The following is a 24,619-nucleotide window of genomic DNA, read 5'->3' as shown; positions in this document are numbered from 1 at the left end:
TACTGGAATTAAATGTGCTGTTTGAGAAGTAGAAATGCGAGAATATCGGTAACGCAATCATGGTCGATAACACTAACCACGATTCTCGATTCCACATTGCGATTGTTCTGATATATACACCGTGATTTTCCTTCGACCTTGCGCATGGTGGCGTGATTCGATCCTGGGAATAGGAGGAAGAGAGAAACGGAGACTGGGTTGATTGTATAGACGGGGATGAAAAATGTCTTCAATATTCTACGTGACACGAAACTCGCCGGACGTTCGCTATAAATACACGTACGTCATGACAGTAGTTTCTATTCGTATATATCTCACTGCAACAATGCAGCAGCGTACGTAGCTATGCGCCACGCAATTTACCATTCGAAGACAGCCAACCGTTACTTTTTATTTTTAATTTTTTTCTCCCACCGTCCCCTTTTCCCTATCCCCAGTCCAATCGTTATAAAACGTGCGCGGGCAGGCTAATCGTATCTACTTAGAGTAGTAACCGATGCATCAGCGGGCGGGAAAACCGATGATGGTTTCCCCAGTTGACCGGCAGCTATTTAATCGGTGCTCACGCATCTCGGATAGAGAGGTAGATAGATAAACATATATATTTATATTTTTTATCTGTAGCGATGTTCGACGATATTGCAATAAGTAACTCGATACGGAGAACAAATACGTACTCCAGACATAGGAATGAAATGTCAAAAATAGATAAGAAAGCGATAGGAAAGCACAAACATACATAAAAGAAAAAGTGACAAACGCTGGCACAGGCTATCTCAATCTTATAGAAGTATAATACAACTGAACCTATAGCCAAGATTGTATCGATAGATAATTGTGCTCTAGAAGACCAATGAAGCCACATCGTCACTGTGCCACACGTATTTAAAGACCTTATCTTTAGCAGCAGTTTGAATAGCAACGAAAAGGTGACGAAGATCATCCCCAGGCAGGGCCTCGTTGACGTTGATCATTGTAACAGGTTTCAGAGGCTTGGGGTTGAGCTCCAAAGAGTGCAGAAATCTACGGTTCGTTTTAGCACCGATGAGCTGTCAAAAGAGACCAAGCGAGCATAGATCCGCGAGAATTGGACCAGGAGCATCATTCTTCTGAGCCTTTGAACAAGGAAGTAGAAAACGCGCAGAGACTATGCCTCCATCACCAGTGACCAGACCAAGTGTAGCGATCACCTGTGCGACAGCGGGAAGAACGGTATGCGAAGAAGGACAGTGAACTCTGAAGAAAATGAACTCAGCCTCGTGAAGATGTGCGTAGTTCCTGTTGACCCGCAACCTGAAACTGGCAGAGCTCAGTAACATCGGCCCGATGGTGATTTTGTTGGTCAGTTGGAGCGAGGTTTCGTTGCTCGCGGGAGAGGGAGGGGGAGGTAGACAGTGCTGTGGATTGAAACTGGCCAGGTTCAGTTATCGCGGGTACCTACTTGATGAATAAAACATAACGACCTCGATATCAACATCACCAGACCCGGGCTAGTCGTGTTCCGGACCTCTCCTATCTCGCTGAGTATCATTCGAACCTGTACCAGCAGCGTCTAACGACACCGTTCCTGCTCGAGACGTGGCTATTCCCACCGAGCCGAAGTTGATGCACGCATCGACGGGTGTGTAACCATAGAGTGTCTCCACGTGCGGGCAGAGGATAGAGAAGAAGAGGGAGAGCAGAGACCATGAAACGTCCGGTAAAACATAAAATCTGTTGCGAATAGCCAACAACAACCGCAGCTGAGAATCGTTACCTGCAGTGCAGTCTGGTCATTGTTCGACGAGGCGAAGCGCTCCGGAACCCGTTTCACGGTATTAAATAGACGGAGAGAGTAATTGATAGGATGGAGTTTATTTAGCAATGCGCAGGTGTCGCTTGGTATAGAGAACTGGCGGAGACTTCGGTCTGGCATCGAGTTATGGTCGAATGAGAGGAATGGGATTGGGCGTAGAAGAAGGGGATCAAGGGAACGGGGAGGAATGCGCACTCCTCTATAACAGAATGGAGTCCCTCTGCAGGTGGACGCAGAGCTACGGACATATCAATCGGATTTCCGTTAGCGAAAGACCGGGTGCCCAACGCATCCTGAATGCCGTGTGCTCGTCGAGTTTTTGGTCGTTCGTCTTATTTGCCGCCGTAGGTAGCCATAAAGCACTCTGCGGTAATTGTCGGTCCTTCTCTGTTTATGTGGAAATAAAACGCGCCTCTCACTCCTCCGTAACCACCAGACGGGCGGTGGCGGAGTCTGGCTGCTGGCTAGGAACGCACGTAATGGCCGGCTGGACGGGGTTTCGGCGCCAGAATAAGAAGGCTGGTCTTTGGCGCCGCAAATGACCCATTAAAAATATACAACGCGCGTCTAAGAGGCCCTTCCAGTCGGTCCAGGGTCTCGCGACCCTCTCTACGATACGAGCTCTGCCAGCGCTGCAGGTAACGGTTTCACAGCTTACGTTCATCTCGATTTACGGCGAACACCTCACGCACCGAACCAGCAGAGATGGATTTAGATCGCCCGGTATCGCAGCAATACCTATCATCCTCTTTCTGGCATTCCCGCGCGATACTCTCACGGGTCTTTTCATGGCGTCCAGTGGTCCTGGAATTGGCCTTGAGTGTTGCTTGTCCTTAAAAGGTCCTGAAAATATCCTTTAATTTTTCTGGTGCCCCAGAAATATTCTATTTTTAAGGTTTGCTGTGAACCATATATTTATCGGTGTTCACTGAGTAATTGTGTTTAAAAAGTGGAGCCAGTCTTGAATCGCGTTTTCCGGTCTTCCCTACTAATAGGTCGTAGTCGAAATAACGTATATTTCGTATCTGGCGCCGATTTTGTACAGTGTCCTCTATCGTCACAATTCACGAATTCTCCGCCTTGACTGCACGCTAAGGTAATATTTAGGTAATAATCATCATTTTCTTGTATTCTTATTCTTCCTGAATGTCCTTGAATAACCTGAAAACGTCTTGGAAACCTCCTTGAATTGGTTAAGGACTTTTTACTGGACACCATGTTTTACTGCTGTGCACCAGCCAGGGTGCACGTTCAGGAGGAAACTAATATGAATCGGAAAATTGCCTGTGCTCGTTGCTGTTTTTCCAGCAATTCGATTGATTGTTAGACCACTTCGAAAAGCGTGTATATGAGTTGCATTGTTTAATTGATGATCGTGAAGCTTGAAAGAAAAGAAGAACCAGAGGTAAAGTTCTGTTTTTTTTTGCGGGGTAGCGATTAATTTGTCTGCGAAATATTTCACCGGGCATTTAGTAAACTATCGCGTCACTTTGCGAAATGCAAATTGAGGTGCATACAAGCGATACAGGGAAGTGCATGGATCGACGCTAAAGGAAGTGAACGTTTGGAAGATGGAGAGACGGTGAAATCATCATGCCCAGGATATTTTCATAAGCAGTTTATACTTAATACTCGACGCGGTTTTCTTGGTGCGAAGAAAGGCGTACGGGAGCACGGTTTGAAATTAATATGCAAATGAGGTGACGGAGTGCCTGTCTTTGAATAAGCTCTTTCCTTGCGAAATTGGATCCGTCCGTTTCCGCTTTCAACAGCACGCGTTTGAAGATTTTGAGAAAGCGATACGTAGGGCAGATCCTTCCTTGCGGGTATTATACAGGCGCACCTATAATTAACCCCTACGTTGAACATCGGCATCGCGTATCCTCTCACAGTCTATTCATCATTTTCGTTCCATTGTCGTTGATGATGTTGCGGAGAAGCGTGTTGGCGCAGTTATTTACGGAAACAACGAGCGTGCAGCAGCAGTAGCATTGCTGTTATGCTACACCTTCCCCCCATTATGCAGAAATTTATCATCACGTTGCCGCCTAACTATCTATTCATCCATGCGTGAGAAACGCCAAGTGAACCAAGTCTCTCCGCTCCGCCGCATCAACCCTGTACGGTAGATACGCATTGATGGTAATGCCGTTCGCGTTTGTTGCCTGATTGCGTAGCAACAATCCGTAAAATGATTTTGTTCGAGCAAATAACGAGCCCGGAGTGCGTGCGGCGTATTTTTTTTTTTTTCAGGAATTAAGACCGAAATTGAACAGCCCGCTTTGTTGTGGATTCTTGAACAAATCGCTTTTGGAATTATCGCCGTTGTAAAAAGCGGTGCTACTACAAGCCATGCATAACACGCTATCCGTTTCGAGCGTATTCCCGACGTTTTTTTTATTTTTTCACCAGTTGCTCGTTTGTACAATCAAATTTACACCGTTTCCGGATCGCACTGAATATCTGCTACACCTGCAGCCGCTGGGGGGTGATTAGAGAAAAGTTAACTCGATCGGATATAAATTTCAACCCTGTACCTTTACCCCACGTTTGTAACCCCCAGCATTTTTGCTGGATTTTCGGAGAATTAAAATACGCAAAATAACGGAACTATATTATTGGCACTGCAAAATACGAACAATGACTGCTTGGCGCAAGCGCTGAAAGTAAACAGCGACGTCGACCGCCGAAATTATGCCGTTTGCAAATATTTGCGAAGAAATAATTATTCGCCCCCTTCAGTTGGGCGGTTAAACCAGCCGTCAAGATCGGGGCGCGAAGTTGCCAGCCGACCGTCTGGTTCTCGGTTCGTTTGTTGACACGGCCGCACCCACGTGATTGATCACATAACTTCCATCCACGTTCGCCCCTGACCCTGGATCTCGTAGCCATGCAGAGAACGGTTTCGCAGCGAAGTAGAGGGTGTTTCCAGGGCGGGGCGAAGAGGGTCTACTTAACATAATTAAATTGTTGATCCGGCTGTTTTATCCGTATTTATGGCGCTGAGTTTAGCCCGCCAGCCTCCCCTCTAAATCTGCATGTAAAATGAATAAATTTACGGGAATTAAAAATCCCCTCGCTGCGTTACCGGGCGGCGTCAAGGTCACTTGGTCAGGGGTGGATCCGGGCTGGTAATAAATTCGGAAAAACTACCTTGCCTGGTGGATCCAATGCGATTTATTAACAATTTTTGCTGGCTGAGTTCCGCTCCTGAAATTCCTACTAGCTTCAGTTTGGTCTATCGCTAGGGTCGGAATTTAACGGTGCGGTACGAAATGACAAATGTGACAAGAGATCGCAACAGACGATGACTCGAAGTCATTGAAATATCAGATTTTTGATCTCGTGCTCGATTCTGAGATCCGACTATCGGAGCTTACGCATTTAATTACCTCAATCGAGGAAGGATCAAAGGACAAAACGTTGGAGTCTTGGGCGCGGTCACCTCGTTATAGAACAAAGTACCACACATACCCGAGTATGGGGCTTACAGTTGTGGATTCCAATAAAACTCTAGAGAACGGAGGGTATTCCCTCATCACTTGCGTCGGCGACTGGTCTTATCGCTTGTACAAGTGGCGAAAGAGGCATCCGCCAGGCCGAACCGCCGAACCGCGGTCTTTTTGGGAATTCGAATGATGAAGGGTCTTTGCTTCATCCTCTTTGGATCATTTTATACTATGGTTGTTTGATACGTGCGTGCGCCAATATCCACGTGCAGAAGAAATTTCAACGCATTAAAAGGAATGCCTCGTATTAAATGGAATCGGAAATTAATAAAGCATCCAGAAATGTATCGGGTTGTTGGAATTGGCGCTTATATTGATGTTAGTAATTTGATACTAAAATTTGCGAATTCCGAGAACAATCGCGAGTGAACGACAACTGCGAAACGGGAAAGCTTTTATTTATTTAAAGGAAAAAACTATACAGAATTAAAAAACTTCCTCAGTTGTCTGTCGTGTCATCTCCTTATAGTTTCTGCCCAAGTGAGGGTCGTTGTCCCGGATTTTTAACCCTTATGCGACGAAGAATGGAGGTCTGGACCATTGGGGTTGACGGTAAAGTCGTTTCAAAAATCAACGGTCACTGGAGAAGATTGAATTGGAGACCCTGACTGAGGCAGTAACGATACCTGAGAAATTCTAATTAGAGAAAAGAAGCAGAGAAAGAAGAACTCTTACTTTGGCGACGACGGTTGCGAAATCGTTCTCGAAACGCGATGGAGAATCCTGCGATTCGATACCCGTTAGGATTGTTACGGCTGTCGAAAATTTCCCGTCGACTTTTGGCAACCTTTGTGAACCGCCAGCACTCAGGTAAATTGGTTGCAGGTCTTTGTTATCCTCTTGATGAAAGTAAATCGCATTGGTTTGAGCTACTTTTCTTTAAAATCTGACCATTGGAACAGATCTCTCAGTAAGCTACCTTCCTCGGCTTGTGCTTTTAAATTTGAGACAAAATCGATCCTTGAACGAGCAAATTGCAGACGTTCACCGAATCGAGCGTGTCTCGACTGTGTCGCTGCAGCTCATCGTTGGGGTAACCATTTAAATGAGGTTGAAGTTAAGTGCCATTAACGTAACGAAACATCGGGGAAAAAATCATTACTATGGAATTTCTGACTGACTTTCAAGAAGTTGGCTTTTAAAAGTATGACTATGTCTTGTTTGTCATGGTATAGCAAATTTCGGATGATCCTAAATGTGCGAAATAACGAGTTCTAAACATGCATTGTTAGAGTAACGTTACTATCTTTATCAGATCGAAAAATTGCTCGGCTCCTTGCTGACCTGCACGGTTCTCCATTTCTGCACTTTACTGTCCAATGCTTTCTTCTCACTGTCGAGTATTCCGGGTTGTGACCGTAAATCAGTTTGTTACGGGGATTCCACCAGCGCACAGCGGCAGGGTTGCTCGATATCGGTTATCATGTGATTTTCTGCTGCTCTGTTTACTCGAAATGTGTCTTACTTACTGTCAGCTTTTTATCGATACGCAATCGTGACTATACGTGATAAGTATGATTTCGCTCATCCGAATCGCGGTATATCTAGACCTTTTTTCACGATCCGAGTGACCAGCTGCCGCGCTAAGGCCTCCATGAATGCGGAAAAGAGCTTTTCACACTGATCCGGCGTAAGTTCGGGTATTGGGTCCCTCTAGTACCGACCAATGGCGAACAAAAAATTCTGCCCTTTGGAAATTTCGGGTATAGAATTAGGGACGGATCGTCGGGGGTGGCAGGTGGATTATCGCCCACGCGAATTATACCCACATACGTAGGTGAAAATCTTCGAGCTTGAGGTACATGTCCTGGTATATGAACGCGACGTGGTCAAACATACCCTGGAATTTTCGCTGTTTTTTTTATTGGCAGGAATAATCTGAAACTCATCGTTCCGCGTCAGTTTATGCCTGTAGCGTTTGAAAGTTCGCAGCTTCTCGGACAGCGATTACCGAGGTGAAAGAGAAAGGGAGGAAAAAAGTAATCGAGAAAATCAACTGTAATCGCCACGGCTTGCGTTTTCGCCGCCCCGAATGCCCGGACCCCTCCCCCATCTCCTCCCCTAGCTTGTAGGTATATAAACCAGTAATTAAGAAGTCCGTTTAATTGGCCTCCGAAGGGGAAATACCACCTCGGGGAATAATTCGTGACTAACTGGAACCGCTTAGCGGAAAAGTTAGATCGCACAACTTGGGGCGAGTCCCTTGGTGCCGATTATAGTTGCTGATCAAGGATGTAGATGCACGTTGTAAACATGAGGTAACCCAGACGCTTGATATCTTCTGGTCACGGACTGCTAAAATCTGGTTATCACGCCTCCTCGGGAAATCATTGCATAATTCGAAATTTCATTTAAATCCCTTCAAATTCGCGTGCTTTTGCAGTATTACAATTTATACTCTTACCGCATATATATTACGCGTCCATATTTTTGGGGGTTAGATTCGACCTCCGACTACAATTTCTTCACGAGGCTGGAGTTAGTAACGTTAAGGTTGTGAAACGTGAGGGGAAAAATCATTACCATGCAATTTCCGACTGACTTTCAAGGAGTTGGCTTTTAAAAATATGACTGTGATTCGTTTATCACGATTCGCCAAATTTCAGACGATCCCAAAGGTGCGAAGTAACGATTTCTCCTAAGTATGTATTGTTACAGTAACGTGACTAACTTCATCCTCAAATTTCTTCGGCGTTTCATAATCCCCGCCGTTACAATTCAGAGGATCAATTATTGCGTTATTATTTTGGACTATGCCCAACCTTCCACCCATTTCAAATATCCACACTATACTGTAATAAGAACTTTATTATTTACATTCCAACAAAAGTTGCGTTGAGGTTACTTTGTGTACATAGATTTAATGTACTCATATATGGTTAGTAACTTGGTCACACGTTTAAAGCCGTGTACAAATATTTACAAATCGACTGATGGATAAATTCACGTCACTTTCTTCCACTCTTATAACAATCATAGTAGTTCAGTTCCAGGAGGAACGACGTCTTTCTCTGGCGGATGATTCGGAGTGTCGGGGAGTCCCAGTATCGGTGCTGGAAATTATACGCCCAGATGTTCGCGGAAGAAGAGACTTTGAAGCTACGACTGTCGAACAATTGTTGAAGAAAATATTAGTATCGGCAATAAGCAGTACGTTCTTCGACTGTCGAGCAACGCCAAAATACAAAGAACAAGAAAAGGGTGCTGGGAAGCTTCCGAAATAAGTACAGGAACTCGAGATCTTTCGTGCACTGTGAATGTTTTACCCAGCTTGAAGACGAGCAACGTATCTCGATCTCTCACCACTGCACTGAGTTTAGGTAATGGTTAAGAACAGGATAAAGCTTCTCGTTTCTGACTCGTTGAAGACAGAAAACTGCAAATTTATCACAAGACTTGCCTGCTGCCCTGTGACGTTCCCTCGGCGTGAGTCTTACGTTTCCGGCTGAGCGAGCCTCGGAGCCGCTTATGAGGTGGGATTCTTCGATCTCATTTGCAATACTAATGTCAGAGAACTCGGGGGCGAGTTGATCGAAATGTGGCACCGAAACGAGGATCCCGGTCTGCGGCAAACAGACTATGATGAAATCGACGCTCAATGAGGTGCAAGATCGTGGCTTACAGTCATGTATCTCGCCCTCTGCATGAAGAGCGAATCGGGTTGATTTTCGTCGTCGTCATAAGTCTTCCGTGACTCGGCGTCCGAGTCTTTCGAAGTAGTTTTATTGCCCCTTCCTGGAAAATCCTCCTCCGAGGACGAGCTCTCTGCCAAGATCTGAACCACTGCTGCCGGCGCTTGCACCTCGGAATTATCCTCCCATGCTGCCATCCTCATCTGCCACTCCCGTTGCCTGGCTTCCCAGTACTCCCTCGGCTGGCCGTAGATCAGTTTGTTACGAAAATCGAAGCACGGCTGACGTTGATGAGAAATTTTTTTTTTAATTTTAGTCCGATAGGGATGCGCGATTCGCGCTTACCACGAGAGTTTTGAACGGCGAATGTGGAGCGAAATCCTCGTTCATTTCCTCAGCGAATCGCTGTCGCTCTTCCTCCATCGACTTCATCATGAGCTCTTGAATGTGACGAAAGAAAGCGAAGAAAACCTGCTCACAGTTCTCCGTCATTAGACCGCCCATGGTATCCTTGAGGTAGTCGACCAGAGTCACAAAAAAATTCTGGAGTGATTGGAGAATATGGTCGGTATAAATTACGTTGGTACGACTGCGGTGCGATTTGGGGATTTTTCACGTACGTTGGTATCTTCCTCACTCAGGTCCATGTCCTTGTGCATCATAGCGACGTACCCGATCAGCTGATGGAACTCTTTCGGTTTGTTGTAAAAGTCGAGAATCAGATAACCGAGGATTTCTATAACGACGGTGAACTTGACGACCAAGAGGGCGTCCAGGTTTACGTCGTCCTTTGTCGAGTCGGTGAGGAAGTACTTTATGTACTGTGGATACGTGGCGAAGTATCTGCGAAATTCACACACCGCATGGCGCGGGTTCGTTATAAATCGCGAACCCGATCCTTGCGCAAGACGCAAGCACGCAATTCTCTGTCCCGATTTTTACTTCATATAAAAACCGGTCCCATGTATCTTAGGCTCTAGCTCAATCCTCGACCAAATCGCCTTCATCATCGCGTAATCCTCCATGGTTATACCGACGGTGTGTTTGGATCTGGTACGAACCCTTGCCAAATTTCCGCCCATCTAAAACTCCGAGGAGATGAAATTCTTCGAGGTTAGTACGATAATTGACTTTTACAAAACGTCAAAGGTCGTTGAATAATGTCCGAAGTTGGCCGCGGGATAATTATGCAATCGAGTTCAGAGCGAAGACAACGAAAACAAAAAAAAAAAAAAAAACAACATATTTTGCCTCAATGCAGGCGACTTACGGTCACAGAATGGAACGAGAACACAGAGCCACGTCTGTCTATTTTCTTTCTCATTCGCGGTACAAAAGCTCGACTCCGCTGGCTTTTCCATTGCTGCTGCGTTGTGGTGCATCACCACCGATGTGTTCTCTTCTTCTATCCCTAGGACATATTTCTATCTCTCTTTGCCCGGTCTTTCAAAGCTCGGACTGCCCCGAGCAAACCGATGCGTTTTCCGTTAATTAGAGGGGGCCACGTACCTAGTGGTCCTTGGAGTGTTTAAATCATGCTGCTGCAGTGCTGCTGGGAAATATAGTAAATCTAAAATAGTAACAAAGTAACAGTAGTAGAGCAGTAACGGTAACGGGTGCTTTTCTGTCTTGGCTAGTACGGCAACTTCTGACAGTGTAACTCTGAATCGTTCTTTGGCTTGATAACATTAGCTCTGCATCTTCCGGGCTGTTGGTCACGGTAATTTAGCCGTATATGAAACAAAGGCGGATTGGCTACGTAAAATGCGAACGCATGCCCCCGCATGCTAAACCTGTAATACGGTTGACCGCGCACCCCGTTCCCTATTTTATTCCGTCCGCAATTTTTAACCCTACAGGTCAGAAACTGTTGACCCAGTCGATGGAGGTTTGTTTGCGAATGGCTTTGCCCGCACGATTTGTAAAGCCCTCTCGAATTAATCGGCTCATCGGATGATCGCGTGTGGGATGTTTGATTGAACGGGGCCGAAAAAAACTGATATCCATTACACGTAGGGGGGGTTGGGGGCATGATGGGGACATTAAGCTTTCAGCATAATTAATAGAGCACAGTATTTTTACAATGGAGGTATTATATTCATTAGATATATGATCTTTGGCAATCAGTCCTACAATTGGCATTCGGGTTTAAATCAATGGTCACTATAAAAATTAAGAAAATAGAAAAATGGCATATACACTAATTTCTGCTGACATTAACACCTGTATTCAAATTACTGTGTTGAAACGTCATATAAATGTCACATAAACTGTTTAGAGGAAACATTATAATAAACGACGAATTTTCATTTATGTGAAGTGGTGAAAGCGCTTCGTTCATCTGTAATGCGATTCGGGCAATTGATGGCGGCCGGTGAAAAACACTAGCAATAAGTAAATGTCGCTTACACTCTGATGATTGCTGCATTGTACGTTATTTGACTTTTGTCCCGTCTTGCCCCGCCGTCCCCCTACATTTGTTTACTTTTTAAGTCCCTCCGGCATTCCTAGCATTTACGGTATATTACCCGTGCGTGAATTAGTGCTCTGGAATTCAAACCGAAGTACTGTATACGTGTAACGAACTTGTAGTTTCTCGCTTCACTTGACACCATTTAGCCGCAATTGAAGAGCGCGGCCGATATGAGACAACGACATTACACGCGGCACCAGCAGCTTGATACGGTATCGAGGAGGAGTCGCCCGTTCGAAATGGATGAGACGATAAAACTTAAAAACAAAACTGTCGTTGTCCACCACGCTCTACCGCGTCCGCAGTCAATGCGTCATGTCATGCTGTGTGGCGTTGACCGAGTAAAAAGTTGAAAAGTTTGTCGCACGGATTACCGAGGCACTTTATTACAAATTTACCACTCCACTCGATGATATAATTCACTTCTCCGGGCACACAGTTTGCTACGGTTGTTTGTTTGATCCTGCGAAGCATGTTTGACGGTGAAGCACAAATCCAATGGATGTAGATTGGGACTCATTGCTCTCGAGGGCTTAGAAACAACATAATTGCACCCCTTGATTGGTATTTATTCAATTATTTACTATTTTCTCTGATTGAAATGATGAAAATTAGTCAAGTTTGAACGATCACTTGTGTTTCTAGATTTTCTCTTCTAGGTACCATCTCGCACCAGAGCCTATCAAATAGAACATGTTGTGTCAACTGATTAATCATAAATTGGAACGCAACTCTATTATCGGAATACCGAATGTCTCTCATTCTCGAAGACTTGTCTTTCCAACATCTCATTATCATTTTCTTGTGGATCTAATACCAGTCGATGAGAATATATAAATATATATCTATATACCGACCATCTACACGAGGAGGAGGAGACTTCACATTTCTATGAGCGCACGGCTGCTATTCTCGCATATCCGTGCCGGAAATATATGTTAATATACACGCTTATACACGCAGGTATACTTATACGAGTGGCGGTGCTACGGAGCGGAACCTGGAACGCAACGTCTGCGACCTCGAGTCTCGCGTCTCGGGTCCAGGGTTCCTCGGTTCGTCTCCTCCGAGGGCTATCCGCGTGTGTATTTTTAAGCTCGCGTTGATATTTATTTGTTCGCGGAAGAGAGCCACCCGTGGATGTGAGCATGCGTGGCATCAAAGTATGCGCGGGGTGTACGATGTTGAAAAACAACGTCAAGAGCCAATTTCTCAGTCATGGAAATGATGGGGTAATTTCGAAGGATTAACCACGAACGAATATATACGTATACAATATATATATACTCGTATATATAGAAGGTATATAATATCTCGTTAAATTTTCCAATCTGCGGTAATGCCTCCTCGCGAGTTCGACGGTTTTGTATAACTCTACTCTCAGAAGGGTTTGTCGATAATTTGTTTGTTTTTTTTCTTCCATCGACTTTTCTTTGACTGAATATGGAAAAAAAGAAAAATTATTAGACGCTGTTCAGCGAACAGTTGAGAACTGTCTAGACACTTGGTTATACGAAGGTTACAGATAAAATAGGTATATGTAAGAGAAGAGAAGAAAAGAAATACAGAAAGGGAAAACAGGGAAGACAAAAAATTCTTTCTATATACAGTTTATTTCGACTCTCAGAGGTTACAGGAGTTTACACAGCACGGAGTATACATGTATACAGATGTATGAATACAGCGTGGTATAAGGTGAGGAGAGTATGGAATGTGTTGGGAAAAAGTTGGCTGCTCACATCACAGATTTCGGTCTGAAAAAATTTATTTTCGAACTAGTTATATATCTGACACTGGCGAGCCGTACAGCGGGGAAGTCCCGTTGATGCGTTGTTGTTTAATGGCGCGTGGGACATAGGCGTGTATACGCGAACTTGAGCACGTGTCCGGGTGATTTATGCCTCGGAATGCGAAGCGAGAGTGGGTTTGTTGTGCCTGGAATCGTGAAGGTCTGAATTATACCGCGTTCGGTATATTCGTTCAAGTTTTACAGATACACACATAGATCGTAATCACAGAAACATAATAATAACTAACGGTACTAACTAGTTTCCGACGACTCATTCATCGCCGGTCACTCGGTCATTCAAGTCCAAGGCACGCGGGACTGCTTCATCGTAGTTGCTGATAGATAGCGAGGAGGAAAGGTTCTTGGATCTCTGGTAAAATTCATGAATTTTTTCACTCAATTGCAGGCAACCAAGAAGGCGATTCGAGGTGGCTAGTCATCGTCGCCGCCTTTTTCCTTTCCGATGGTCAGTGACAGAGTTTCTGACTCAGAAGAACGACTCATGTACGATTCGCTTCCAGGAATGTGTAATATTGTGTGTGCAGGACTGTGCGTGTGGATAATTAATACACTGTATGACCGCGCACAGACGGTCGTCGTGTGTGTCTACATCGATTATATCGCAACAGACGACCGCCAACCCAACTCCATTTTAACAGCGTTGATGTTCGCACGGTATATAATTATCGATTATTTGCCGGATGGTCGACACATACACACAGAGTCTGTTTTATTCCTCGGGAAAACGACGCGGGCATCGGTTCGTCGTCGAAAGTTCAGCCATTAAGCTCATTCGATTCGGTCCAATAATCAACCCGAGAGATAAGAGTCGGAGAGGCGAAGACATTACACGCGCCGCCATTGTTCCTCCTTCTTGGTGTTGTTGTGGATTGTATAAAAGGGTCCCGAACAGTATGTGCAGCGGTACCAACAGATAACAGCTCGCATGATCATCCTCATGCTGTATAGATTAAAAACGCAAGAATGTTAAACGCGCATAGGCACAAAATAGATTTTCGAAAAACTCTTTCGGGTGAAAGAGGTTCCCTGGGTGTCGTTATTCCTCCTTATCGATATCGTGCGAGAAAATCTCACCTCGACTAGCTGATGCACGTCATTCTTATCGCCCGGCGACAGTCTCGCTTTAAGTAAACACGCGTATAGAGAGTCGGTGGAGTCGGAAGACACGGCCTAAATTGAAAGCGATAAGTGCAGGCTGCGATAAGCCGAAAATATCCGCTTTCTTCTATCGCGTAGCGAGAACATTTCCGCATCGTGGTAATGCTTGAATAACGATAATGCGCTATGACAAAGGAGGTTTTTAGAACGAAAACACAAAAGTCGCACAACAGGTGGCGCCGCTCAGCCGTTCCTCGCACGTTTCTGCATTGCATTGTTATAACTCCACGCATTACAACTTGACCAAAGAACTTTTATGGTAAGAAGAACTTGAAGGTACCTAGAAGATCAGGCTGAAGTTTGTAACGTTGATGGTAATGATGCGTTTTTGAAAGAAGTCGTTATTTTGCAACTTTGGATTACTTGGAAGTTAGTTAACACAGAATCGAGAAGCTCAGATTTTGTAAGTTCAATTTCATCAGGTATTCCAAAGGTGTAAAACAGTAACTTTTCCATCAACGTTTAACGTTACTAACTTCAGGCTCGTTCTAGAAGGATGTCCGTATCGTTGGAGCCGATATATACCGACAGTTTGGGGTGATCTAGGATTCAACAGTTTATAAAAAATATGAGCCAAGTTTGCTTGGCCTGAATTTTATTCACAGTGTGATATTTCTAGTGTAGAACCATTGGTAGGCATATAAAAATGAAAATTAAAGTAGCTAGTTGAATGTTAGTCCATCCTAAAATGTCAGTGTCAGGCGTAACAATACAGACACCGTTCTTCTAGATATTTCGACATATTCTTTGGGTTATACCTGACGAAGCGCTCAGTCCTCGGGGGTCGCTTTCGAAAGCAAGCACGTGGGGAATTTAATTTTAGACGAACGTGCGAGACAAGCGGCGCCTTGTTGGTCGATCGTGCGGCCTTTCGTGTGTTCGGTCGCAGAAGATAGAACATTACAAAAAGTGACCATTAGTCGTCGATCGCGTTCCTAAAACCATCAAGAAATCGCGTACATATTTCAACGGAATCGAACCGCGGCGCAATTGTTTTCCCCCGCTTCCGACCATCTCGAAGAAAAAAACAAAAAAATCACTATCCTCTCAATTTTACAATGATTTTGAAATACGAGTGTGTTTTATTTCATCAGGTTTTCCCTCAGCACGAATCGTTACCAACTTCAGCACGATCCGTTTCCCAAGCCCTGGATTACTTGCGAGATAAGATAGGCCGTTTACGATCATCACGAATACGACGATGCGTGCATACGTTCATAGGTTAATAATAACGCTTAAGGCTGCTGTATCGTACTCACTCTTTCTTTCACAACGAGGATGAGAAGGACTAGGAGGACGGTGGCGATAATCCAGCGACGGATAACGTAAAAACGGTAATCCGGGTTGAAAAACACACACCGCAACACAAATCCAGGGTAAAATCGGACCGCGGTGTAAACACGCGACAAATTTCGCGCGTTAGATTTTCGCTATAAACCCTCACTCACTTCACGTCGCTCCCGATCAAGGTTTGTTCTACGGTACAGTTAGTCACGCGCCGTTGACGCGCTCACGCGAGCGACCGTAATAACCGCGTCTTTCCCTCCTCGAGCCACAGCTGATACTAGCTTGCAGGCACTCACTGCCACTCGGACCCAAACGCTGCCAGCCTGTTGAATTCCCAATCCGTTCGCGCTCGACGCCGCGCCGGCTTTTGGTTCGATTTTACGCCGCGCGGCGCTCGCGTCGCCGATACGAAACTTAGCGAAACCACAAGCGTCATTTACACGCGCGACTTACTCCGATACGGTCGCGATTAATTTCTGCGCTTGAAAACTGATCGTGAGGCTGGGCTAATGCGCCACGGAGTTGTAAAGTTACCTGTTTCTTCATTTCGCTTACAATTTATTCCGATCATGCGACTCCTGACTGAAATCTGACGTTGAGCAAGCTTTTCTGAGCTCGGATGAATGTCTAGTTTAACGTTTGTATCTTTCTGTAGTCTGAAGATGGCCGGCCGAAGAAATTTTCACCAGGGTTGGGACGGAAGTTTGATACTCGGCGCATGTCAAGGCCGGTGACTGAAGATTAATAAAAATTGCTAAGCTCATGGACTTTAGCGTATGAATAAGGTCGCGGGAAGAAACTGCAGCTTCTAAAATTTGTCCAGACCCAGCAAACCATGACGAAAAATAATTCAGGGTTAGTATTCTTTAGATATCTTCAGTCGGATACGCTAAAAAATTGAACATCTGTTACTAATTCCCAGGGTGTATCGAGAGTCGAATCTGAAATTTTCAGCATCAAATTAACAAATTAAAATGACTTAAAAACTCCTGCGAAGATCGGGACTTGACTGAATAGACAAATTGTAACAATGAAACATCCTTCGCCTACGCAATGGTAGAAAATTGAATTTTTAATATCATGCTGCAAACATCAGGTTCGACCTTTGACGCACCCCAGTAATAAGTACCAGACGCAGTGTTTTTAGATGGGAGTTTATTTTCAATACATGATAATAGACAAAGTCAATTATACCTTTGATTGTTAAAAATGTTATAATAAGCATAATTCCATTGCCTTCCAGATCATGGACCACAGTTTTGCCCGAGGTTAAAAATGGAGGAAAATCCATGGACGGATCGTTTTTCATCTCTTTTCACCTTATCTCTCGACTTCGACGAACGAATAGATTGCAGAACGACGCTGATATATGGATGGCGAGATTTTATCCCCGTATGCCGTTGGCCGCATCAGTTGACGATGAGCCGGGGGTGAGTTTACATTAATCTCCATAGGTGGGCGTGTGTATTTATACGGTGTACCGAAGCGAAACCTTTGTCTTTTCTAAGTCCGACATCAGTCAAAGATTATATTCCCTAAGGAAAGATCCTCTAACGTCTATAAATCTGCTTCCATAGTTTTCCACTTATAGCATTCCCCCGTTGTTCCGTCGTAAGAAATAATGGTCGACAGGCGAGAAAGAACTCATCCTATTCGGTTTATTTTACACTCGGTATATACGATCTAGGAAGTGATTCTTTTTCCTAGTGAAAAGAGAATGCCGTTTGTAAAGTATTCCACCAATGCGAGCGTTTCAAGATTATAATACAGTCCCAAGGGCCGACATCCGAACGTCTAGTTATTACCGTCTCCAATTGATAAGGGAAAGAATATCATTGTAGGTATAGTTTAAACCCATTCGTTATACGTATACATTTACATCCCTATTGTACGCGATATCAGCAGCCCTTATTTCCGTGATCAAATTTATCGTACATAAAATTGCCTCGTTAGCGTCACCCTCCTCTCCTAGTTCCATAGTATTTTTCTCGTCTCTACGAGTTGGCGACGTATCGCATCCCATTGTACGTGCATACGCTCGTCTTATAGATGTGCGATACAAATCCCAATCAATCAACTGATTAATTCTCGTTACGTTTTAACAGTATACAATAATTACACGCGTCTCACGCGTGTCCTGAATATATATTACAATTATATGGATAGGTAATGGGTCTCCGTAGTGCGCTCTTTCTCTCGATTCGAAGCTATTATTATCATCTGCGCGTGCAGTTGTACAATACGTGCCCTCGTATCATATTCTACCATATACCATACGATGTATAAACGCGTGACAAATTCGGGGGCCGTAGGTATGCACTTGGTATTAACAATTTGTCGCACCGATCTTTCGTCTGATTTTACTTAACAAAAATTTCAAAAATTACTCGACACTCTCTCTCTTTCTTTTTCTCTCTTTCTCTTCTTGCCGAATCATACAATGTTACATCCTATACGCGTAGGACGAGAATAATTCAACGATATCGATTTTCCAGTGTTGTTTCTATAGACATAGCATCAGGATACACACTCCCTGGTAGCGTGTCCACTCGACTATTAATACAACCGAGTAATAAATCGAGTCCGTTGTCCTGGAGCTTGATGTCGAAATTTATTTAATGCCGTAGCTGACACGCATCTTCGCAAAATGAGGTCTCAATCAATTTACGGAGAAATATTCACGGTTTTTCTTCTATTTGGTATCAATCGTAACGAAGTATTCGTTTATCATATTCCGAAAGCAAAACTTTTCTCTTGTAGGATTGAAATGTTCATTTCGTATTTATAGGTCAATTGTAGGATCTTCGCGTTGTTCAAAATTTCTATCGTAACATATTGTAATCGTGTACATTTATACAGTTCAATATCAAGCGTGGAAACGAATTGAAAGGAATTACGCGTTCGGTGTATTTGCATTGTCTCCGGCATATCGTTTATCTACTGAATTACGTCATCGTTACATCAATTAATTGAGTCTTCGTTTAGCTAATTAATTAATTACTTACTCGATTATATCCGCAGTCGATTGTCCTTCGCAATTATACCTGTACCATTCAATTATCAAAGATCTATATAATACCGCCCCATTATTTACGTGCACTTTCATCGTAATACAATCTAACTATGTATGGATTTCTGCGTTGAAGTTCTATTGAAATAGGAAGACAGAGTAAGAGAAGGATAGAGCGAATGAGAAAGAGAGAGCTACCCGTATTACGCGGTTTGGGATCTAAGTAATTAGCACAATTGCTGTTTGCTTCCGCGCCCTCTTAACAGGTATATAAATTCAACAATGTACATATAATATATATATATATTACATATATATATATTATATAGTACATATATATATATATATAGATGTATTCCTGAAACGGAAATGTATAGATATGTTTAACAATACTGTGGTTACAAAGGAAAAAGTTTTCTCTGCTACGTACGCGGAACATGAAAACGCGAGTAAAACAATCTCGTACATTTTTAATGTCGTTAAAAATTTATGCCGTTATTTTTAAAAGAATAAAATCGATCTGAAGCGGTATGGCAAATAAAATATGTATATCGAATCGCATTTCGAAGAGTATTACTTTTAATGTATAACATAAAAATCGACGATGACGCTGAAGGTAAAAATTAATTCACTTATAAATTACGTCGATTTCTAATCCTATGCGTATTTAGGCATTATTATACTTGTAAGACTCGGACGACGCGTAATAGGAGGTATTACACGAAGAGGCAGAGCGTATCGTTTACATCTGCATCGTGTAATACTTAAGTTGCGTCGGTTTGTTGTCCTCGAATATTTATGTAACATGTATAGGTATACATAGGATGAATGTAGATGCCAAGCGCGTTTATACGTTCGAGAGAAGTTCACACGCGTTAATTGATGTCACGACCTTATAGAATTCTGTCCGGGAACCGTTGGAACGAATCAGAGTCCCATGATCGTCTTGAATACAAAATTTCACAACGTTATATGACCCTTTTAAACGATAAAAACAGCTCGGGTGTATTATGTGAATTATATATCCACATCTCGCGGTAATTAAAGTCGTGCCGAAATACAAGTTTATTTAAAACCATCCTCATTACCTCACTATTTGGTATGTAATACAAAACATGCACGATTACCGCTCGTATTGTATTCAAGATAATTATGTGATAATTTTGTGGAGTAACGAGTAATGATGGGTGTTTAATTACCTTGAGAAAGTTTTATTACATTTTTTTTTAAAGAAAATAATTGGATACGTAATAAAACTTACAGGTATCCTGATTAAATTCCAAGAAGAAAGTGGTTCAGTTTTATAATGTTTGACTTTTTATTCTTGCAATTCTTTTTTTTTTTTGTGTACTTCATCCAATTTTTTTTTATGCAAGATACTTTTCTTTGCATATTTTCATTTCGATTCAATTTGGTTCATGTATTACAGTTACTCGTTTTCAATTAACGGGTACACAATTCGTTGAATAATTCGTACGAACGAGTAGCTATGCATTTTTTCTTCTTGTATCTTAAAAGTTGGATTCACTTCACTCTCAATCTCTTCCAAATTGTGATTTATTTATTATTACATCTACGCGCGTAAATTAGTTTACTTAGTATGCAACTTGACTCACGCGATCAGCCGGCTTTTGACTATCTCCATTTCTCGTTCATTAAAATCGCTGGTACCTGAAACAAACATCGTCCAAAATTGATTACACACATTATACGAAACGTAACAATTGTAAATCTATACCTACTGTAATAAATTTGTAAGATTCTATATTTACAATATTCCTAACTCAATTAAATTGCCGGCACGATATATTTGCCGTGCATGAATTGTACATTTCAAATCGCACGATTACACAGATATTACATATTAAATTCCTAAAAAATGTAGATAAAAAAAAAAAAATGATTTCGTTCGGTTCAACCAAGTCGTAAAACTGCGAAATCTTCGGTAAATCTTCATTTCTCAATGAATTTCATTTTATTTTCCTCTTTTTTCTTTTAATTCTAACCTCTCCCGAAACATCGCGTGCCGTTGTATTTCACTTTGGACGATGCGTACAACGCATGCGTTTTGTGCACTCCCGAAAATACTCCCCCCTTAAATTAATCTCACACATTATTTACGAAGATTATATTCCTCGTGACAGAAGCCGTTCTTTTCAATGACTCATTATCGATATTTTTTTCTCCATCCAAAAATCCTGTTCACGACAATATTCAAATCTGTCGCGTGTGTGTATAATTAGTTTCAATAATCGAGACAAATAAATTTACCTCGATCGAAGTCTTCGTTCTTCGGTACTTCAGAATAATAATAATAATTGCGGTATGGGAAATTTTTTAAACGCATATAATACGAGCGAGGTTTTATGATTTTTAATTTTTTAAATTATATATTCACTTGTTCTTTTCATTGCTAAGGTGAAATTATAATCTAATATTCAGAATCAAGAGTCAAGGGAAATTTTCATATACATTATTCGTGGTTAAGTTTGATACAATGACTCGCAGGGTGGTTGGAAAAAAAAATGCGAGCATAGGCGAGACTTCTTCTTACACAGTATGGAATACATGAATGTGTATGCATTGCACTTACATATATATGTGTGTGTGTAATACGAGCGTTTAATCACGGGACGAAGGGACCGCGAGCTTGCATGGAAAACTTTTCATTGAAATTCGTAAAGAGGCATGCAGTTTGAAAAACTTACGTAATTGTGTGCTTTACCTTACACGTACATACATGTTAATAATAAAACGTAATTCGTACACGTGCGTATGTGTGCGGCCATATTAACATGAATACGTCGGAATGTTGATGACGCGTTGTATGTGTAACGATGCGAAGGTACGTGTACCTACCCACCTACTAAAAGGAAGCTGAAAACGTCTTGCAACAGAGACGCCCGGTTTTTCAACTTCCCGACGACCCTCGGCAAGAGATTTATTACCGCTCGTCGTCGTTCCTGCCTTTCGTGGATTTTGCGAAAACGTGGCTCTTGCTTCAGGTACACATGCCGCATATACCCTACTCTTTGCTTTTTTTTCCGCGACATTGTACCGCACGACTTTCCGCCCGCGTTTTTTCCTTACATTTTTCCATGGCTTCTTTTAATTTATATATATTTCTTTTTTCCTCGTCAGAGCTTGCGCGTCGTACAACGTAATTTGTGCTCCTTCGATTTGTTCGCCCTTTTCGTTTTTCTTTTCCCGCACAATTTTTTAATCTTCCTACAGCGGAATAATTATCCTTGACCGCGTATAATTATATCGATAATAATAATGAAAAAGTTAGATGCTGGAGGTAAATTTTATTACTTTTTGCTAATATTTTTATACCCACGTATGGGGAATTCCATGCAAACCCGACTAACGTCCGGCCCTCGCCATTTCTGATTTTTTAAAACATTTTTTCTGCAATGATTGTTCCAATTCTGAAACGGTACTCTGAAGTTTTTCAGATTCTTTATTCAACCGGTCAATTATTTATAATTATAAGTGATTTTGAAAGGGACCTGTTTTCAAATTCTCAAATGATTCTCAGAAACTGTATTTTCTATTTCAAACATTTCAAAACCGGGCAAGCACTTGAAATTTTATGCTCGACTAAAACATTGTTTGAACGGTCTGAAAATTTCCAAGAACTTCGCCAAATTTCTAATTTTCACTTAGAACATTTCCAAACCGGTTCCATTATGAAGCGATTTTTCTCGATTTTTTTGGCACATTCAATTTTTTGATCAACTTCAGAATATCTTACGAAACATTTCGAACCTTCTCGAGTAATTTCGATTCACGCGATCTTTGCGTGATGCATATTTTCCCGGCTGGAGAAACTTTACACATTTATACGGTGTGTACGATTGAAAATTTGAAAGTAAAGAGATTGTCGTTTTCTTCTCCATCCCAACTTGGCGCGTAAAAGCAAATCTCGACTTTGCAGAATCAAAGTGTAATCTCCATATGGCCTACGTACTTGTATATGTACATATGTATATATATATATATATGTATGTATATATATATGTCATGCATATTACGCTGCATTCTTCATGTTCGCGAGATCAGAGACGTATAAGATCCACTATTCGTATGCGTTGACAAAGCTAGTTTCGCTGCACCAAGTTTCAGTCTCTGATCATTGTACAGTAGAATAATCTCGTATTATATCCAGGTTCCGAAGACGAGCTTTCTCTCGAACATTACCTATTATATGAAGCAAGAATTTACTTGGGCAACTCGTTCCTTAGTCACTCAACCTGAAAGGGAACTATTTATTTTTGTAAAAAAAAAAAAGAAAAGAAAAAAATCGATTGCCGGATGCATCATACAGAATTTTTTCTTTAACGCTCAGCGTTTCACCTTTTTCTTTTTGCAGCTTTTTATTTATTAAACTAATTTTTGGTAACAATTGTCGAGTTCTTTGGTTTCACATGGTCTCTGAAATATTTCGAAGACTAAAAAACAAAAAAAAAAATATAAAATGTATTTATTCGTTTATTGGAAAAATAGTATGTATAAACAAATGGTCAAAAGTTCGTACTTTTCTACGAAGAAAAGCATTTTCTGTTAAGCTAACATGAAAATACAAATGCCAATTTTTTTACACAACCTTGAAAGACACCAAAATATTTTACAGAATTTTTTCAAAATTTGTCTTCTTGTTTTTGTTTGTCCTCCATTCGTAATCAGCGATCCCAAATGCCCATGCTTGCAAAGTTTCAAGTGAATCACGTGTAAAGAAAAATGTATGCACGAAAGGGTTAAGGAAGAACACAATTACAGGTTAAAGGTACCAAAATCAATTAAATAATTGCTCTGAGGTTGCAGAAAAAATGTCAATAAATAAAATGGACTTATATTATACGTACGGAGTCCCGATGGACCGCGATTTGGCAAAATTTACGAAATCGTACATATTTGTTTCACGATATAGACAAAATAATGAAAGGGTCTCTGACAAAAAACACATCGTAGGATCAATAAAATACAAAATATTTTCGTTTCGCGGACAGATGTGTTAATTGAAAGATTCATCGCAGCGACTCGAGATGTCGGTTTTTAATGAGCCTGCTATTTGATCCCTCGCGTTTCCGATTCATGAGATCAAATATCACGGTTTTCGGTAACATCGAATCACGGAAAGTCAACCCTTAATTTTGTGGGCTATCAACTTTCATATTGCAGGCAATAACGCGAAATGAAATATTGAAACCGAGGGGCTCTATTCACTTTCATTATTGTATAAGGGGCATTCCACGCCAACTCGAGCTACCGTCAACCCTCACCATCTCCGATTTTCCTTGAACTTTAATGCGGTATTTCGGAGGTCAAAAAAGTAACCCCTGAATTGTTTCAGTTCTTATTTTTTTACCACTGGTTAAAAATTTGTCTTATTTTCGCACTAATTTATATCCCAACATCCGTCATTGGTATGAAAAAAGTGAAATGGAAGAAAGAATGTATTTTGACAAGGAATTTATGGTGAAAATTTTATGAAAATCGAAGCTGGCCAATACCATGAAAATCATGTTTTTAGACTGTTTTTACAAAAAAAAAAAATGTGCCAAGTCGCGAACAAAGTCGACAAAAAATATTCCCATTAATGATTTTTTCGTACGACTGACGGATGCTGGGATACAAATTAGTGCGGAAACAAGACGGCCTTTTAACCAGTGATCGAAAAAATCTGAAATAATTCAGAGGTTACTTTTTCGACCCCTGAAATAATATATTAAAGTTCAAGCAAAATCGGAGATGGTGAGTATTGGGGGCAGGTGGAGTTGGCTTGGAATTGCCCATAGATACTCGGATTCCTCTCAGATTCACGATTCTACAATTTTTAATCTACCCACAACTTCGCGCGACTTAACGTTACTTAATCTTCTATGATTTTTGCAAGCCAGCGCCAAACATCCGATTTCGAATAATTTCTTTTAATTTCAACG

The 24,619-nt window shown here is 41.9% G+C and overlaps 2 protein-coding genes across 10 annotated transcripts in view; one reads left to right on the top strand and one right to left on the bottom strand.

Moving 5' to 3' along the window:
• The window catches only part of LOC124305324 (leucine-rich repeat-containing protein 15-like), a 117,070-nt gene that overhangs the window by 3,029 nt on the left and 89,422 nt on the right, over nt 1-24,619 (bottom strand). For 5 of the 9 annotated variants that reach the window (XM_046764620.1, XM_046764619.1, XM_046764621.1 and 2 more), the window contains one exon: nt 20,291-20,345. The gene's annotated coding sequence lies outside the window, so the exon portion shown is untranslated. Of the gene's footprint in view, nt 1-13,000; nt 13,345-13,455; nt 14,160-15,636; nt 15,999-20,290; nt 20,346-24,619 lie in introns of those variants that run through there. The other 4 variants (XR_006908364.1, XR_006908365.1, XR_006908366.1 and 1 more) reach the window with 4 other exon arrangements.
• LOC124305338 (uncharacterized) overlaps nt 16,084-24,619 on the top strand; it is a 115,718-nt gene continuing 107,182 nt past the window's right edge. The window contains exons 1-2 of the mRNA XM_046764642.1: nt 16,084-16,519; nt 16,908-17,094. Of these exons, the coding sequence (XP_046620598.1) occupies nt 16,500-16,519; nt 16,908-17,094 (207 nt within the window). The 5' untranslated portion in view covers nt 16,084-16,499. The remainder of the gene's footprint in view (nt 16,520-16,907; nt 17,095-24,619) is intronic.

The sequence above is a fragment of the Neodiprion virginianus genome, chromosome 5 (genome assembly GCF_021901495.1).
Source record: "Neodiprion virginianus isolate iyNeoVirg1 chromosome 5, iyNeoVirg1.1, whole genome shotgun sequence".
Lineage (NCBI taxonomy): Eukaryota > Metazoa > Arthropoda > Insecta > Hymenoptera > Diprionidae > Neodiprion > Neodiprion virginianus.
The sequence above is the reverse complement of the archived record's forward strand: the minus strand, read 5'-3'. Positions and strand labels throughout refer to the sequence as shown.